Source organism: Rhopalosiphum maidis, chromosome 4 (genome assembly GCF_003676215.2).
Source record: "Rhopalosiphum maidis isolate BTI-1 chromosome 4, ASM367621v3, whole genome shotgun sequence".
NCBI classification, from domain to species: domain Eukaryota; kingdom Metazoa; phylum Arthropoda; class Insecta; order Hemiptera; family Aphididae; genus Rhopalosiphum; species Rhopalosiphum maidis.
This window is the reverse complement of record NC_040880.1, coordinates 10,322,304-10,344,051: the sequence shown is the minus strand read 5'-3', so window position 1 is coordinate 10,344,051 and position 21,748 is coordinate 10,322,304. Positions and strand designations below refer to the sequence as shown.

Genomic DNA, 21,748 nt, shown 5'->3' with positions numbered 1-21,748 from the left:
TTATAGATGAATGGATGAGCCCGATGCTTATAATTGTCTGTATGTAGAACATGCGATGACGTGCACGTAATATTTCCAGAGTATATTATTGTAATTTAGATACCTACGCGATCATCTTTATGATGATGTACAAAATTAGAGACAGAGAGGGAGAAAAATAAAAAGATAGAAAGGGAAATAAGAGAGAAATAATATGATATTGACAAGGGGGAGGGAAAGAGAGGAAAAATCAGTTCACAGTGAAAGTTTCGTCTTCTGGTCCTTATACATAAATGCACATACACAAACGCGCACCACTATACCTATAACATACGTAGGTATACATACTTGGCAGTTGGCTGTACAATATTTACTATATACACATTATATACATACTCATACACGTTGAGCGCGAACTATATGGAATCATTCCGATACAAGACCAGAATGGCACGCGTGATAGCTGACGCGTAACACTATTGTTCAGCGCTCCTGATGTAATCATCTCGTGGCAACGTACGTATTATTGGTATATGTTGGTATATTGTACATAAATATATAATATATACCACTTTCGTTTAAAAAAATATAATAATAACAATATTAGGTACTTTCTCAATGCCACCGCACTTCTTATCCATATAATATATATATGTATATAAATACATATTTATATAGGTATATTATAAATTTCGAGTGCAGACAATACGATTTGTTGACTCGTCTGCTGCTGTAGTGCTGTGTCACATCAACGTTTTCATAGGAACAGTCTATCGTTTCCTAACTATATTCACGAAAATCGTTCGGCATTAAGCCAAATCGTCAACTTTGTATCTACTGCATAAATACGTGTATGCCTTAAACTAGGTTTCAATAATTATTAATCGTTGATTGAAAAAAAAAAGTTAAATTTTTTATTGAGTATTGAGTAGGTATAGGTAAAATCGTCGAACACAATAAAACATCTTTATAATATCTCTCATTGTTGCAGAGTTTATCAATATTTTCGAAAGTATTTCTTTGATAAAAGTAGATGGCGGTTGTGGAAAATCAATATTCTGTATTAATACAAGGGTTATCTACTTGAATATATATTTAATTACTTTAAAAACTACATCGTAATATAAGTATGATTATTGTCAGTAGACAGAAATAGTTTTTTTTTATTATTATTTTTTTATTCAATTTTAAAATACAATATAATATGTTCTAATATAATATAGTGAAATTACCTACAAGTTGAACTTGTAGGGTAAATGGTAGCTATAATAAATATAAGTACATAATTAAATAATACACCTTTACCCAACATAAAACAAAGAATGTCAAAAATCTGATTTTCTAAGAAAACACAAGTGTTTTTTATGTCTTAAATATACGTATAGTTTATACATAACATCTATATGTTGCAGATATTATGGTACAGTTATTATAAACTAATCCATCAATGTAGTATTGTGACATTGGTAATTTATGCATTTAAGTAAAATTCTGTTATTGTTGGAGATTTTAACGAATGTGACAAAAAGTAATGATTTTGATTAATATAAAGTTGTGTACTTGTTAATGAATAACGTTTTCATGTTGATAGTATTATATAACTTAACTTAAAGTTTACAAGTATAATAAGTAAAAACAATAAGTTAAACCTAATTATATTTATCATAAATGTCTCATTAGATGAGTGTTATTTATTGTAGCTACATTATTGTAAATTTAATAATGTATTAAATAAATTTTAGTTGTTTCCAGACAGTAATAATATAATATCATACTATTATAACATTTATCTTCAACAGATTGGTATAGCGATTCAATGAATTAAATATAACGGTCGTTATATTAGTGTGTATTATGTACTGGCGTGTGTGTGAAAGTGTAACCATATTTCATAAGAACCTTCATCGATTCGTGAAGTTTGTGGTCATCAACACTACTTATACATTTTACTCGTTTTTTAAAATTTCTCATGATGTTATACTAAATGAAAACAAAACTTGTTTTGTTTAGTTAAACAAGTAAAGTAAAGTTTAGTTTAACTGTACTTATCGTAAATTATACAAGCTAACATAAACGTTTCCTTAAGTTTTATTTTAATTGATTCAATTACAGGTTCGAATCATAAACAACTTCATTTTTTATTATTCCAATTTAATATTATCGTAAATATAAATTGTATGTATTCTATATACTGTACAGTTTCGAATAATATAATATGTATAATATTATGATAATAAAATATAATTTATCAAAAATTAAATGAAGATGAATATAGAAATCGGTAAAATTTAGTATTCGGTCATTATGTAGGTACCTTTATTAGGTGTGTAAAATAGTTATATTAAATAATAATAAAAAAGATAAAAGAATATAACTATTATTATGAAGATGATTTGTTTTTCTTTTATTAGTTTATATTGGCTTATTTAATAGATAACATTATAGGTATGTACTTAAAACTTATTACAATACTATATTACATTTTTTTTAGCATGCAATTTAGGGAAATAATTTTATATCTATAATAGACTTTTTTTGTAAGTTACAATGGTAAAAAATTAATAAGTTATGTGAATAATTGTATAATTTATTAATTTGTATAAAACTCTCCTCTAAAAATAAATAAATAATAGTTTATTCTAAAGCTAAATATGACTTATATAATATGTTTATACTTAAATTTATTTCACTTCATTAAATTAATATACAATCGTATATTATAATATAGTGTCGACTAATTTTTCCAATCACAACGATAGATATTGTTTTAATTTACTATTATACATTTTAAATATGAATATTATTGGTATGTGAGAAAGTACAAATTATAATCTGGTCAACATTTTTCTAACTTATAACCTATGAAATATTGATATAAATTTCTGTTGAAAATTCTATAATACATTAATAATAGTGTTTAATAGTTTGATGAACATTTAAGTTATCATTTTGTTATAGGTATTACAAAAACGTTACTATTATAATATTATGAATGATATTTATACTAGTGTTCTCCCATAGCAGAAATAAATTGGTTATTAAAGGTTGAAAAATAAGGTTAAGTTATTGTTAAACGAAGTAACTTTATTACAAATTGATTGTTTTTATTAAAATTTGTGTTTAGTTGTATCAAGAATATGGAATTAACATTTAAAATTGTTGACATTTTATTACTTAAATAAGTCAAAATACCATTAACTAAATGTGAAAGTCTTTTGTTTTAAATTAAAAAGTAAAATATAATTATAACGAAACTATATTATGGTTGAAACTGACAGAAAAGCAAAAAGTGAAAATTATTAACGTACATTATTATAACACTGATAAAAAATATGTATATCCATGCATTTATATAAATACCTACTTTGCTTATTTTATATAGATTATATTTTATATGATATATTATTAATTTATTTTATTTTTTAGAATTGTGGACTGATAAAACATAATATTATGAAAGAAAATCACATCACGTGATTAATTATGAATTGTGAATGTTATGACGAATCGTTTTATAATAATTTTACATAAATAACTCATATGTTATGCATTGCACACTTTGTAATTAATATGTTTAGGATGCGAAGAATGCTGTTTAGTGTTTGAATAACTTCTAAGTATTGAAAGTGCTTTTACTTTCTTTTCAAAATATTTAATGAGCTTATTAAATAAATAATGTCATATATTTATTATTTATATTCATACATTATATGTTCTTACTGAATATATTTATAAGCAATTTAAAATTGATAACAATTCATTGATAACCAATTATTCCATATAATATATAAGTATATACTTAAATATATATAGATCATATAGATCAAAAAATATGAAAATAACAATATAATGTTTTTACTTTTCGTAAAAAAATCTGTTCCTAGTCTTTCGTGCATAGTAATAAAAAATAGGTAGTTTAGTTGTACAACTAATCGAGTGGTTGTTACAGTCAATGTGTGAAAGATGTGAAAGCATCATTTAATTATTCATAGGGTATCATAAATCGGTTGGAATATTTTGTTCTCTTAATCAAAATTTTATTTTTTATCTCATTAAGTGTTTACCGTACACACTGTTTATGCCGTGTCGTGTCTCGTGTGTAGTGTCTACGTTTGGTGTGTATAATTTATAAACATAATTATGGTTTTAATGACAATATACTTATGAGTCTATGTTAGATAAATCTAGTAGCCAGTAGACATAGTTAAAATATAACCACTATCAACTGTGTACATTATAAAAATTATATCGAATATGTTTCCTATCAACTATTCATAAATTCAAAGATAATATATAGTATGTGTCTGTGTTCAATAAAGAATGAATCAATCATTAAGGATTAGCTCGGGATGTTTAAATTAAGGGAAGTTATATATTATAATATTTATATACGGGGTGTCGCAAATCTAACCTAACTTAACCATACCAACCCCTTCCCGCTATTTAAATATTATCTAATTTACTAATTGTATAACGTGGAAATACAAATTATAAAATATATAGATACAATTTTGTTTCAAAAAAAAAAAATCTTCTAATATAAAATCATAGTTAGTTAGATTCAAATATATGTTTTGCTTAAAAATTATTATTTTACAAAACATTTTAAGCAGGTAGTGAGAATGTGATGGCAATATGATAATATATACATTTAACACGTATAATAATTTAAATTGTCTATAAATATATAAAAGCATATACGTAAGCACATATTTACACAATTACTTTTATTTTGTTAGGAAAAAGTACATTAACTATGTGATGTTAATACTCAATACTAAATGAATTATAAAGTAACTACTTAAGTGGGATCCGTATAATACAATTTATCAAACACGTGTTATTGTTGAAAATTATATTAATTGTTAGCAAATTATTTGATTGCAACGGTTAATACTTAAAATATTATTTGCTAAAATGCCTAATTTGCATATGACTAATTTACTAGAAATAATTAATAGCTAATAAGTGTATGTAATTGTACTCGAAAAAGATCTGATTAATACGAAGCGATCATCATTCATCACGAATCATAATTAAAATAAAATTTACAACTAATTGTACTAACTAATAGAAAAATATAAAGTATTATAATATTAAATAAATGTCAACCACTTTTTGTATAAGGATACTTCTACACATATCACTATGTAATTATTTAGTACCTATATATTTGTAATTTGTATAGTGTGATGTGAATAATATTTAAAGTATACGTAGTTTATAAGTATATTAATGTATATGATATGTAATGTATATATTCAATGACGTATATTACTTCGATATGCACGAAATAAATGTGTTATTAAGTAGATTTATTTTTGGAAAAACTAGAATAAACAACTTTTTAATAATTGTAGTATACGCCTCATGTGTGTATCACAGACTATATGACTATATTTTCAAATAGTCTGTGCGTATATCATGTGTACTTGAATATTTCGTCCTAAGGTTTTCAGCAAAGTGACTAATGAGGATTATATCATACCAAATTTTCCACGAATATTCGTCAGCAACCAATAGTATTATGTAAGATTAAAATAAATTATAAAATATCTATTACGTGCATAATATAGGTATTATAATATCATACGCTCGTGTATAGATTTACTAACAACACATACTCATATTCATAAATTGCAGACAGAGGCTGAGTATTATTTATATATTATATTAAAAATAATGTAAGTGATATGTATGTACGGCGTTTTCAAGCAGTGTTTTAACAAAATCATAGGTAGTAATTTAATAATAATATTATAATAACATTAACTCTGAACCACGCGGTGACGCGGGCACGCTACGGCCGGCGGGCGCCGACCCGTTTTTAACGACTAGAAATTTGTTTCGGGGCCTTTGTAACGCGCGCACTATTCGCTGTGCAGTGTATATTTATTATTTATAGTACAACTGTAATGCCTTTCGCACAGATACATGTACACAAGTATACACAGTAATAATATAAATATAATATTATTATGTGCCTATTAGACGTGGAGTAATTATCGCAATAGACATCAATTTCATAATAATTCACGAAAAACCGTTCGAATTTTCCGCAACGAACCATAACGACGTTGCCGCGCTGCGATATGTATACAATACGCTTACCTACCTATACATAAAATAATATATAATGCCTACATAGCGCACTCGTGTACGTAAATATATATAACTATATAAGTGTGTTTCACAAAACGAGATTAAAGTCGTACGCTACACACACACACACATACACAGGTGACAGGTCCAACCGTGTAGGTATTGTAAAAATAAAAATATGTGGTAATATTTGGGCTACGGCTAGTGCTGGAAACTGGTAGCGTTTATTTTTGTTTCTCCCCCGTCATCGTGTTTTTTCTCTCTCTTAGCACTGTTATTTCCTTGCGGTCTGCCCCGACCGCCGTTCTCCATCGCCGTCATTCCTCCTTCGATTCCCGATAGAATATATATATATATATATTATGTGGTCAGACCAGTCAAGGTTGTAATGGTCACACCCAAGTATATATGATATTGCAAATGCAATAATAATCACGTAGGCACCTATATTATGATAATAATAAAAACAGGTTTCCAACCACGTCGATTAAAACAGGCGCTTGTTACAGATTTTTTTTGTGATTTTGGACACTTGTCAGCGTCATTAGTCATTACATATATTAGGGTATATTATTTTACTCGTGTCTATAGTATATAATATAATTACAATTAACAATATTATTATATTACAACCTTCGTTGATGTAAGGCTATTAGCTTATATATATATATATATATTTAAAGGTTCTACGTCGAAAACAGCTAAGTATCCAACCTCTGTGTATAGTGAGAGTTTACGTGGTTTTTCACTAAACGAAAACTTGCACATCGATGGCTATTACTGCCGCGTAATTACCTCGACGTATATTTGTTATCGTATTGGAATTGGAGCTATTTTACACTGATTTACTTACGTTTGTTTTGAGTAGATACGAGGTAAAACGATAAATGCATAATAGTTAATTGATAGTAATGATAGTATGTCAATATATGAATCGTTACGATATTTTTGTTAGGCAATGTTATACTATTTCAACATAATATATTATGATTTTATACTAAATCTTCCCCTCCCTTTGCGATCCACATACTGCATACATAAGTACGCAAAGAATCTGCTCTGCATCATTTAAATATACAATGTAATTACCATTTCGCTGTAATAAGTCATTATTTACATTATTTTAATAAAATGTATTAATTATTATTAATTTATTTTATCACACAATTTTCACACCCTCATATAATAATATGAAGCGAAATATTAATTTATTATTCATGATATGTATTTATTTAAATGTGAAAGCATTAATTGTGTTTATATGCCAGTTGTTTACTATAGTTCAATTTCTAAGCAAGTTATGAGTATGTACAGTATTGTAGTTAGCAGTTTGAAAATGTTTAATAACTCACTTTAACTTAGAATATTGTAAAAAACCGACGCATAATCACGAGTAATTTTCTTATATGTAAGTTTGATTATAAGACTAATTGTCGCGGAAAATGAGTTATTTTGTATTGTTAATTTTAATATTATAGTAAATTAACTTATAACCAAATCGAAAGGTAATAATATTATCTATGTTCTGTTGTTGTTTATTTTCGTTATTTTAATTTTAAAGAGGATTTATAGAACTATTCAATTTTAATATTTTACAAATTTTTAATTTATTTGTATCCTTACCGTACGATACTTCTTAAATGGCATACAAATCTATAAGTATGGTCTTTAACAATTTAAAAATTGGAATTTGAATAAATTAATGTAATATTAAAGAATAAAAGAGGGTTAAGAAATGAGTATTCTTGGTGAATAATATTATATATATTATACATCTGGTACTCTTTATTCATTTTAATTAGATTCCGATACACCTACCTAATACATAAATTAATTAAAAAAAATATATTATATTTATTTTCCTACTTATAGATATGATTTTATTAAATTAATTTTCCTTTATATTAATCAGATTTATTAATTAATTTTTTTATTTGTTTCAGACTGAAATGAGACGGCTCAAAATTATATTCATTTGTAAGCTGACAATATGTAAGTAAATTAAAAATAAAATCACTTTTATAATATAATATATTATATTATACACAGATAGTGCTTATTATGTACATTGTACATAAGTATTAAGTTTATTATTGTAAGATACATCACTGCATCAATTTTTTAATAATAATTTGTCTTATTAACTTTTTACTTAAAATTTAATTATATATAATGTTATTATAAAGGTTGATTAATAATTTTCTTTAAAAATGAAAATGAATATTTAATTTAAAAATGTATAAGTATTGGAAATTGTAATGGCTTTCGATAACAATTATTCATATGATGATATTATATGTAGATTGAAGGCATACCTTAAAATCATTAAGAATTCAAATCATTATAATTTCGTAATGATTTACTAAATGGTTTCAAAATAAAATATTATGATCTCCATGCATGCATTTTAAATGTATCATATTTCTTAAAGGCCTTAGTTACTAATAGGAAGAACCTTGTAAAAAATATTAATACGTTTGTGAAAGTCATTTGAGGGCGTTGTCTGTTTTGAAGTTATTTTTTATATCGATCTAAAAAGTAGGAATCAAATGTAATCTTGAGCAACGTTGAGTTTTTTATTTTTCTATCTTGAATATTAAATTTAATACAACTTGAAACAAAGAGAACTCTTGTACGCTTATACGTAGTTACATATTATTTATTATATATACAATATGTGTAGCAGTTTAATTTGTCTTCGTGTTATTATATCATAATTATAATTGATTTATAATAGGGTCTTAACAATTTAAAATTTGTTTTATATTTATGGTCTAAATATTTAATATATTATAAACTATAAGTAGTTATTTATTTAACTAGTATTTTGCTGATCATTCAATCGTATTATGGCCATTGATTAAATCTACATAATGTATTATATTTGTAATCAATGATCTGGTTTTTAAATCACTAATACCCTCGTGACTATAAGTTATATTATTATTATAAACATGTGACGCAATACCGAAAAAACACCGTAGGCCATTGTCCTCGTATAAATGCGAGGTTTATTCTGTGAGGCATAGACATAGGGTGAACAAATATTCGTGAAGTGAAGCTATAGCTACACCACACATTTTATTAAGTAATTTTAGGGGACTTCACATTTTTTATAATTTAGATTGACTACACATTTAGTTAACTACCTCCCTTTCAAGGACCTCTAGATATGATTATTCAATGGAGAAAAATGATTTTCATTACCAAAACATGATCCAAATTCTTTCAAAAAAATATTAAACCAAAAATTAACAATAAAATACAAAACAATTTTATTTAGGTAATCAAGTACAAAAAATTTTCGTTACTTTTTTTCAAATTTTGTATTTCTAATGTAATGGTTTTAATTACCAAAATTAGTTAAAACTTGTAACTTAAAATAAAACATTAATTCATTTTTATATAATCATATTATTTTTGTTGTTTAAAATTAAAAGTATTATAACTGGATAGTTGTGAACAAGGGCTAATAGTTTAAAATAGGTATAACATTTTTGAAAAATAAAAAGTAGACGTTTCTTGGAACTATAAAAGTAGAAATTTAATTATATTACGTTATATTCACTATATTATTAGACATGTATAAAAATTGTAATATAAAAATGACATGTTGCAAAATATCGATAAAAAAAACTCCATAGTCGTGTACGTAATATTTATTGATAAATATATTTATATATACAAAATAAAAGATATATAGTAATAAAATAAAAAAAAATTCAATTAATTTAAAAAAATAATAATAAAAAAAATGTCCTTGAATAAAATTTTCATTTAATATTTTACAAAGCATGCATGACTCCTGTAATTATTCTATATATTTGATATCAATACAATAAAAATAATAATAATAAATAATAATAGTAATTGTGTAAAGAATCATATTCATCGTAGAATATTTTGTTATATACCTACTTCTAATTTATTCAAATATTGTTCAGATCAAGTTTTAAAATTATTTAATGATTATAAATTGTAGCTCTTAAGTTCTTTATGACATTAATAATTATATTTCACAATTCACCTAATTATGTATTTCTATATGATTCAATAATTAATCAGATGATTTTAAAAAATATATTAAAATTAAAAACATGATATGTTAAAATACGGATATTAAAATACTAAACAATATTATCAAATGTTTACAATATTAAATTACACTGGTTCTGTTTCTGGTGTAAAAATAATGAATTAAGTATTGAATACTATATTTTATTATTTATATATTATTTGATTAATGAGAATATATTATTACGAAATTAAATACTCTATTTTTATTATTTTATGCATTATGAATGTAAAAAGAAAAATATTTACTATCAATAATCAATTATTACTCTAGATAAAATATAATTCATAAACATGTTAAGTAAGACTTTATTTGTTTTATTCCAAGTGTTAAATTGACTGATATATTTACGAATTTTTAAAAATACAATAAAATGTTTTTGAATTAAAATCTAAGTATGATAAAAAATCTGTAATACCTATACCAGATGTTTATGAATTGTGAAAATAAAGTAGCTATTGCGTATTTTAGTATTGCTTTAGCATTTTATTGAATTATTCATTTACTTATAATATTGTACCCAGCCATTGTAATTATAATTCATAATATTAATACCAATACACGTATATATAATGTTATACTCTCAGACTATAGTTAACACCCACGATTACATACATTTATCGATATTACTACTTTATGAAAGTCAAACTATTTGTAACTTTCCATTGACGTTACATATTGATATTGATAAGTGATTACGGTTTTTATTTGGCAAGAGTCATACAGAGTGAAAATAACGTATTAAATATTAATTAGATATTTATTTACATAATAAAATAATACACGCAAACAATCGCACACAAAATAAGTACGCAGCAATTAAGTGTAATTCAAAATTTAAGAAAAAAATTAGTTCAATGAATTTATCTATTAATTATAACATTGATGAATAAAAATATAGATTAATATGCATTTGGTTACATTATTACTGAACTTCTACTTATTTCTTACTTGGATCCTCAAACTTTTCAACAAACAACAGATGAATAATTTGTTGAGTTTAAAATGTAAACGGTATGTTTTTTATTTGGTTCAAACATAATGTATCATAGAATTTTAAGTTATACTTTAACATAAGTCATACATTTTTTAATTATCGATAAAAATGAATACGTAGTGTTTTTTAAAATTCATTTATTTATTTAATAATAAATCGACCTATTTAATAAGTTATGTCAATGGATTTTAAATTAAATATGCCTTTGATGAATAAATCGTTTTAACCAAAATGGGAAAATATTAGCATTTAAAGTAAAATAAAAACAATAATAAAAATAAATATTTTATATTATTATGACAATCTGCTATGAAGGTTAACGACCGAAAATTGGACACAGTATATGGTAGACGGTAGTCCTATACGCGTAATCCGAAAAAAAAAATACCATGTAGGTGATTCGACGAATATGTACAATAATAATAATAATATAATATAATAAATTGGTATGTACACGCTGTACGCTATACGCACGCTGTATGGTGTATATTATATCGTACGCATTATATAGGCGCATTTCAAGTGCATTCACATTGATCGAAGATCAAGGATTTGTATATTTTTTCCTCTCTGTTCATTTTTTTCCACAGTCCACAATATACTAAAACATAGTGCACGGTAAATCGCATATATATTATTTATAATTGCTGTGTAATGGTTAATTTCGGTACTTGTGAAACTTGTGACGCCGCATGCGTCCTGTGCTCCTAAATAGTAAATACCAGGGATGGGAAACTCAATGCTACTAGAGGGCCAATTTTTTGAAAATGTAAAAAATATAGTAGGCCAGAAAACATAGAAAGCAAAAACAAAAAAAAAAGTCAATAAGAATTCATTTCTACGTTTTACAATAAAAATGATATCGGTTTTATAAATATAATAAAATAAAATATAAAATTTATAAAATTTTATATTTTTATATATTAATTTGAAATGTAGTATAGGCCACTGGGCCAGTTAAAAATGGTACTTGGGCCGCCAGTTACCCATCCCTGGTATAGTGGTAAAAACTATTATTATATATTGCATATATGTATAATACAATATATAAACTTATACGGTTTATTTGTGTCATCTTATTCGAATTATTTTAAACGCACAAGTATGTACATAAAAGAATTACGTCACCACTAACTCGAATACATAGGTGTACAGACGTTTAGTGTTTTCGGCGCCTAATTACGTGTTTATTGGTATGTTGAAATGCCACTGTCACGTTTGTCCAGGAAACGCAATGGGTCTCTTGGCGCATGTGCTCATATGGCGTGTGCTTGTTAGTGTATCTCTGGGCGTTACCGAGTTTATGGGTTTTTAAAACTGGTTCGTTGCAATGCTATATATCGCATTAATTCATAATATTAACAATCGAAAATGTATGCCACTGTTACACAATGCCCAGCACATTTTACATGTCGTAAATTATGCTTGATTAAAAATGCATCGGGTACAAATCAAACTATATATTAAATAGGTACCTACCTACAAGTCATTCCTATACATACGATAGATAACTATTATTATTATTATTATATTGGTATCTGTTGCTATCGACTGTAGTTTTTCTTAGGTGATACATTTATATTTTTGTTTGGTGAAAATTCTGTAACCATAGCATAATCATAAACATAACAAATAATTATAATACGAGTAATATGACACGTTCATATTGTGATAAATATTTATCATTTAGTATGACACAACTTCGTCAACTTACGGAGATATCGATTTATTGGCTGCATTTTATTTACTATATATTTTTGTTAATACTATAATAATTATACAATATTAATACCTGCACTCCTGTATCACATAAACTACATGGTGAAATTACAACTGGCTATCAGATGAATATTAATAATGATTTAGTGAAATCGAAACAATATTTTCATTCAGAAAAATTTTTTTTTTATTGTAATTTTGTTCTTCGATTCACTATGTCTGAAGCTTTTATGATAGTATCATTACTTTTAAAAACGACATATTATTGTAAAAAAATTGATCAGTACTATTTTTTGAAGTTAAAATTTAATGAAAAGAAACAAAACGTAGAGGCATTAGTTTTTAAATCAATTTTTTTTATGTTTAACCTTATTTTGCATGTTTCTTGTTTTTTTAATATTAAGTTATGGGTCCCCTGTTCTTAGAGCTGTAAATATTCTGCTCCAGTTATTTGTAACATTTTTTTCATGCACGATTTGTAATTATAAAATGTCAATAAATTATTTTTAATTAATTATTATTTAAAATAATACTGAAGACCTTATATGTAGCAATCAGCTAGGGTATTTGTATTCTGTACATAATAGTGTTAGACAAAATATGTTATTTAAATATTTATTTAATTATTATTAGTAGCTATAATTGTCTTTAAAATAACCAGGATTGATTACAGATACATATTAGATGTAAAAATACTAAAGGTGATAGGTTTTATTAATTATTTTAGCAAACATTTTAATACGATAAAGTATATTGATTATTCAGTGAAATTAATGAAAATAACTTTGTGGCCTGTGTGACATAGTATAAATGTATGTAAACATAACCTATACAATGAAGGTGAATCAATTGACGTTAGTGTATTTTAATTACAGGTTTACTGACATGGTCCATATTTGTAGCGGAGTTAGATGCGCTACGAGGTTCTGCTGTTGTACTTCAAGCGAGAGCGAAAGCGGACAAAAAAAATTCGGTACGTACTGCAGTGTCAGTTAAGAAATGTCGAGGTTGTTTCGTTAGTATTGCTATCATTAGAATAAAAAATACTACATCAAAACCTCATTTGACAGCATAATATGTATTATAGTGTAATATTATACACCTATATTATATTTATAAATATACACAGGTGTATAGGTGAAATTCAATTGTTCAATATTCGAAGACAACCTTGTAAGTTTCGATACTTTTGCTTGATATTAATTTAAAAATTATTAAAGGTTAAATATCTACAACATGAAATAGAGTAAATTTAATCATTGCATAGTCTTATAATAGATTTTATTGTTTCTATTTTATAATTTATATACATATAGGTACTAGGTAGGTTATAAACTTATAACTTAAATGTATATGATATAAAATAATAGTAATACGTACTTTTTTTACATTTTATCAGTTATCTCTGAATTTTAAATATCTTTAAACTGATTAAGTATTCCATATTTTTATATTTATTTATCAAGCACCTTATTTTAGTGAATCGAATAAAATGTAGGTACAATCGACGGTTAATTAATTATTATTTACAACATTTCAAGTTGCAAAAACGCATTAAAACTATTATTATTTAAATAATTCATAATTTTCAATTACAAAATCTATTATTTAGAATATTTAAAAAAAATAGTTATTAGGATGTAGGGTGTAACATTTAAATTACGTGGCAGTTTAAAATCTTCATTTGTAAATAACATTAAAATTTGTGAATAGCTTATACATTTAACAATTGTCGTTTTATGATCCCGATAAAATAATATTCAATGTAAATTATCTTACCTACTTATTTTTATAGTAGCATAAACTATTCATAAAGTATAATACGAAAAAAATTATTTTTAATAATTTATCATATTATATGTGATGGGAATTTCGACTTTTAAAAATAAATTCGATTGTACATTTATATTTATGTAATTATTATGGTTGTAACTTTTTTTTTATAAGTAAAAGACAGGTCTATAATTTAAATTATTTCAAGGGCATTTCGTAATTATCAGGGTGTGTTATACTGTTATAATGTCTATACCTTATTATATCACTTTACACAACTATCGCTCAAAAAATACTGTTTCCACTCTCAACCGAATAAAAGTTAAAACCCATAACGATAACATAATATACCTAACTATAAATCCGTACATACTAAACGATGTTATATGAACACCACTAGGAGAGTTGTACGCGCTCGTTCCATAATGATTGAAATAACATTTACAAATTCCAACGCCATTAGTGAAATCAGAACTTATTCAGGAGGTGCAATGCGAAGATATCTCTACAATTACCTTGATTGTTATAGCTTTAAATGATTTTAGAGAATCTACAATTATAAATCAACGAAAAAACATCTTTGTTAAATTCGCAGGACCCGGATGAAGCTATCGACGTGGACGAAAATGGGGAACAAGTCGAGTTGAACGTGACTACGACCACCAAACCCACGTTGACAGGCATACCGCAGATCGACTATGTGCACGATCCAAACTTGCCCCGGGAATTGAACGGTTACAACTTGACAGACTATCCATTCCTAAACTCGGTACCCGAGGAGATTGAATTCAAATGCGACGGATTGCACGATGGTTTTTATGCGAGCATTCCCCACAAATGCCAGGTGAGTCGTCGATATTGTATATTTATATTAAAGCAGGGGGAGAGGGTTATTCCTATAGCTACATTATTGCTTGAAATCTGTCAAAACATGACACATATTTGTTTATCAATAATATAATGTTGTAAACTTGTAACATATGATAAACGAAAAGACGATATTTTATTTATTTATGTCATTTATGAATAATAACGCCAAGTTCATATAATATAGGGAAATTGACAATATCACTATTTACACAATTATATACACAATTTGGCATTAATCATTATATTGTTTTAAGTACTAATAAAATACGGTTTGGTTCGTTGTATGGATGAAAGGGAAGGTAGGGTCCTTTTTGAGTTTCTTCGTTGCAATTGTTACAGCTTAATGTACAGATTAGAAGTACGTCGTAAAAATAAAAATTTAGTTCCAGAATAAATTAAATGTTTATTTTTGCTGTTGCTTAGTGGCTAGTGGCCTATGACGTCAAACGTAAATGTAATCGTTGTCATTATGCTGGACACAGTATGCCAGTACGCAACTGATTATGTAATATATATCAAGTACCTGACTATACATAATTAATTCAGCCCCAAGTCCTATAATATATGTATTATGATTTGTAATATTTTATTGGTTATGTATACGATTGCAGCTTTACCATCACTGTCTATTCGGCACGAGGTTTGACTTCCTGTGCGCCAATTACACAGCTTTTGATCAAAAAACGTTCATTTGCCATTTTGTGTCCCAGGTGGACTGCCCAAACTCGGCCAAGTACTTTAGCAGGTAATGACGACGTCACGACGTACGCATCGTAAATACATATTATATTTTATAATCACCGACGTGACGTCCGCGTCGCGGATGTTGGCATTGGATGTGATACACTATATATATATTATATACATAATATTTATATCAACGTTCAACATAATATGATAATAATAATAATAAATCGAATGCGTTCTATGACCTATTAAAATGCCAAGTTATTATATTATACAGCACTCTGTCGTAGTGAATTACCTATATATCATTATACAGAGTGTTTCTACAAGCATACTCACCTAAAATTTGAACAAGAAGTTTTTATAATGTTTGTATTAAGGATAATATATGATAATAGTCCTTAAAAATGGTTTTATAAAAATATAAAATATATGTAATACCAAATCTAGTTATTAATTATACTCGAACCTTTTTATAAGAATTATAAATGTTGATCATTATTGGTGAATCACTCTGTATATACACGCTATACCGATAGTATTCACATGTAGTGTACCTACAACACACGTATCTATCGCTTGCATATTTAAACCTTATTGCATCAATTACGAAATAATTTTGCGGGAATGTCTACGTCGAAATGGTTTTTTCTTTTGTAAATTCTGTTTATAAAGCCAAATCGACCGTTTAACCACAATAACCTCGGCTATATAGATATAATATTACACATAGATAATAGATTATTTGGATTGTAGAATCCAATGAAAGTAAAAAAAAACGTACTAGTAACGCAAAAACGACTAAATCAGAGGCTGTTGTTATTTGTATAGATCTAACAGCACTACTGCAGAGTATGATGAGCTATGATATACATATTACTGCAACTGCATCCATTAATAGTTTTAGCAATTAATATTAATCTATTAAGATTTATATTATTTTCAAGAATTTGAGATTACCTAAGGTCTTAAGATATTATGTTTAAAAATTTCAATATTCAGAATTTAAATAAATTTATAATTAAAGGAAAAAATAGGGATGAGTATGCTTGGAAAATCACCCTGTACGTTTATATTTTCTATACTTTAAATACAATACCGATACGCACATATAATATTATGTAGATGTTACTACAATGTAGGGTTTTATTTAGTCGGTATTCGGTAATGTTTAAAATCTCCTAATACGCCAGTATGAAAATTCATTATTTGAAGGTGGTAACTACTTATTTAATTTTTAACATTTCTATAATGTCATTACAATTCCGATTTTAAAAACTGAACGATGAAAATATGTACGCAGAAATGATGCGCTATATAAAGCCGCCGAAACGACAACGCTGCCGACCACCACCACGTCCACGACGGCCGCGCCTCAGCAACCACAGCAGCAGCAACAACAGCAACAACAACTACAACCACAACAACAACAACAACAACAACCGTTCTATCCGCAGTATCAACAGCAGCAGATGCCGTACGAAGGGCGCAGGGCCATGCCACCAGGTTACGCTCAGGGCCGGAAGCGCAGACCCACGTATCGGAGGCGTAGACCTGTGTACGAGTATTATTACGTAGATGACTACGACGACCAGCAGGAATACTACGACGACAGCGTCGAGCACATGCCGGTGGCCAAAAAACCCATAAGAAAACATTCTCGATTCAACAGTGAGTGTACCTATATTTTTATTGTCATTATCGATTTTAAATGGCGATCGGTAGTATACCGTGTACCAGTGTTTCCTAACTAATAAATTCCAATCCAAAATTAGATCATAAAATATTTTTGATGTGTCGTTATAGACAATAAGAAAACGAAAAGTTAATTTAAATTCTAAAATAATCTTTATATTTAAAACAATTATTCAGTATTACGTTTTATTTAAATTAAATTATTTAGTTTCTATTAAAATACAAATTACACGATTTATAACTGGCTGTGATCATTAATTTGTTTTGTATATACTAGGTCGGGAAAAGCTATATAATATAATTACATTCCCTTGGATTTTTTTTAATTTTACAACTAAAAAAACCCTAATGGCGTACATATATCCAACATAGAATTGTGAGTAGTTTTTTTTTTTTTGAAGGGGCTATTAGCGCTCACTCCTCCTAAAGGAAAACTCTGTATATTTCATATTTGTCGTTACAAAGTCTGAGTCGGTAGGTATATTATTACGAAAAGTTGAACGTTAAATTTCATACGTGTTAAACATACTTTTCAATAACTGCGGCTAGCGTTGTAATTAAAAACAATCACGAATCTTGCGTCTTGATATTATTGTGTAACACGACTAACACGACTAACACGACTACGTTACGTTTCTAGTCTACCGTCGTCTCGAGCACGTCCAATGAAGTTTTTTAATCGATGCATAGTGCATACTGTATATTATGAACACGAATCAAAGGCAAACGCATTATTAAGTAGTGTGTCTTTCACATATGTAAAGTGTTCATCGACAGCGACGCAAGACTGTTGCTGTCGTGCGCGTTTTATAAATTAAAAATTTATTTTTTCAACATTTCCAATCATTTTCTATCATTATTTTATAAATACATTCTGTATATGTTATAAACCATCTTTCACTGAAATCGACTTTAATACATTTTCAAATACAAACGTTTATTCTTTTAGAAAGTCTTGTGTATTATTAAATACGAATACAAAATTGAAACCCAAATAGTTGTGTTTAATATATTGGTCCAACTAGATCAGGATCTTATTAAAAATCGTGATTCGTGTAATTTCAATCATTTAATATAACATCATCATACAATAATTATAATATAAACGTACTTTTAACATGGAAATTATGTAATTACCTACATGACACGCACACACTAATTTGAAAGTATCATTATTCGTTGTTATGCATCACCTACTCATATGAGGAGTATCCATCTATGAAATATATAACATTTTAACGATTGACTGTTTTCAGTGATTCGATTTAAAATCTCATTAGCTGACAAAGGAAATTGCGACTTGTGTACAATTTAATAGTTTAATATAGGTACTGATAAAATATTAATGAAATGCATAATTTCTGTCAAAAATTAAAAATAGATTTACAATTTAATATAATTTTATAATGAAAGTCTGTCAGATCGTGTTATTTTTATATTAATTATATTTTATGGAGAATAATTTGTTCCAAATGTTTTATCTGTACAAGTGATGGGAGGGTGTAACTTTAAACCTATGGAGAAAGAAAGATTTATGAAACTAGATTTTGAATTAAAAATGTTTCTATTCTGAACAAATATTAAGCACAATATTGAAATGTAAGACAAAAATAATTTTGATAGTTTTTTATTCACGTAGGAAAATTCAAGTAATTTATAGACAATAATAACGTAAAGATTGAGTTTACGTCCATTGGGCTCAATTATTGTGGTCTGCGATGGGGTATACTATATATATAGTGGCATTTCAAACTATAGTTTTTAGTAATTAATCAGTCGTTAACGCGTTTCAGATTACAAACAGGCCGACCTAGAAGCCGATTACCAGGGAAGCAGTCTGGAATCGGACGCGCCGCCGAGTGGTAACTTTAAACAGCACAGGGGACAACAGCACGCGCCACAGCAGCAGCAACAACAGCAACAGCAGCAGCAGCCACGGCAACAGCAACAACCATCGTCGGCCACCGCAGTGACGAAGAACGTGTCCAATCAGATATCTTCGGTATACGACAAGCCCAGGGCCCCGCCCAAGATCCGCCGCCCGGTGCCCATCAACGAACGGGATCGATACGATTACACGTCCGTTTCCAAGTCTGGCCTACAACCCGGTCCGTCGGCGGCCGCCGCTCCCGCGTCCACCACCACAGCCACCAGCACCACCAGTACCACCACGGAAGCCGCGCCGGCCAATCCAGGGTCCAAGGCCAAGGAGCCGCCACGGCCGGCCGCGACCGAGGATCCGGTCGAGTATTACGACGACGACGAGGAAGTGGTGGCCGACGACGAGTACGCGGCGGAACCGGAGGTACCGGCCGCCGTGAAATCCGCGGTCGCCGCCACCGCCGCCGCATCGAAGCCCGACCAAGCGGTCAAGCCGGCCAAGGCAGCCGCCGCACGGACGGCGGCCGTCCATGATGGTCGACTACGACGCGGACCGCGGACGGCGCCCGTCGGTCGCTACGGTCAGGGCCAATAAGCCAAGCAGCAGGGTGTCGGCGCCCGTCGCGCCGCCGCAGCCACAGCAGTCTGCGGCGCCGCGGAAGCGGCCGGCAGCAGATCGCGCGGCCGACGATTACGAGGACGAACTGCCGGCCGCGGCCACACGGCAGTCGATCTCCGCGGCGACCAAGCAACGAGCGTCCGGGCCGTTCTTGATGCGGCCATCGAAACCGACGAAAATCAACCGGTCACAGCCGGCCGATGTCGACGACGAGGGAGCGGACGAACCGGCGGAGGCGGTCTACCAGCAGGCCAGGCAGCCGCAGCGAGTGAGCGTCAGGCAAGTGATGGCCGTTTCCCACAACAACAGGCATAGGCCGCAGCAACAGCAACAGCAGGTCGCCGCGACGCAGTACAACAGCAACAAACACGCGGCGAGGGCGACGTCCGCGGCCAACCGGATGAGGCCCATGCGGCCCGTCTACGAGTACGCCGACGAATACTACGACGAATAATAATATTAAATTGACCACAACGATTATGTATAATAATATTATAATAGTACGCCGTCGTATAAACGAGTTGGTTATAAATTATGTATAGGAGACGTAATATTGCGTAGGTGCAGTGGCTCTGCTCGGAGCGGTACAGTTATATATTATTATTATATTATGTTATATTTTATATGATTATATGCTAATATGGCGGCGAATTTTATAACAAAACGACGACGACGGAAAAAACGTATTATTATTATGAATTAAGTATGATTATCAACGTGCGTCGGACACGCGTTATTATACATACCTATAATAGACATAAACGAAATATTATATTATTATTATATACCTATAAGGCTATAAATATGTATATATATATACCTAAATATATATATATATATATATATATACTATATACTACGCGATAAGTATATGATTTTGTGTAATTAATATATAACATAATTGTATTACTATACATATAATGTGTGTGTTGTTTACTCGTTTTTACGTCCAATTCTGTCTTTTAAACCATCATTTAATTAAAGGTCTATAGACTTTGGGGTACCTATACCTATAACCTATACATAGCTTAGTTTGCTGTTTGCGAGAAAATAATTTATTGAAGTTAGATATATATTCAGTACTAATACAGATTATATAGTCTATATATAGGTACGAGTAAGATTGGTAACCGAACATATAAGATCAAAGTATGATGGATCATGTGGTTATACTACTTACTAGCATTGGTAGTAATCCGTCAATATATTAAATATTTAAATTTACTACGGTTATTGGCAATATTGTTAAAAAACAATTTTAATAAATAATAAAAATTCATATGCATTAAATCTAATATCATAATACCTATATCTACTAATTTTTGTAATAGGTACCATTGACAAACGCAAT

General features: G+C 28.8%; 1 protein-coding gene across 1 annotated transcript; it reads left to right on the top strand.

The window, feature by feature from the left end:
* Window positions 1-389: 389 nt before the first annotated feature.
* On the top strand, window positions 390-21,256 carry LOC113548967 (ataxin-2 homolog). Its single transcript, XM_026950084.1, is given in 8 exon segments — window positions 390-495; window positions 8,025-8,073; window positions 13,748-13,845; window positions 15,241-15,489; window positions 16,127-16,260; window positions 17,506-17,873; window positions 19,691-20,313; window positions 20,315-21,256. Coding segments are annotated over 7 exon segments (2,052 nt in total). The 5' UTR covers window positions 390-495; window positions 8,025-8,030; the 3' UTR covers window positions 20,852-21,256.
* The last annotated feature ends 492 nt before the right edge of the window (window positions 21,257-21,748 follow it).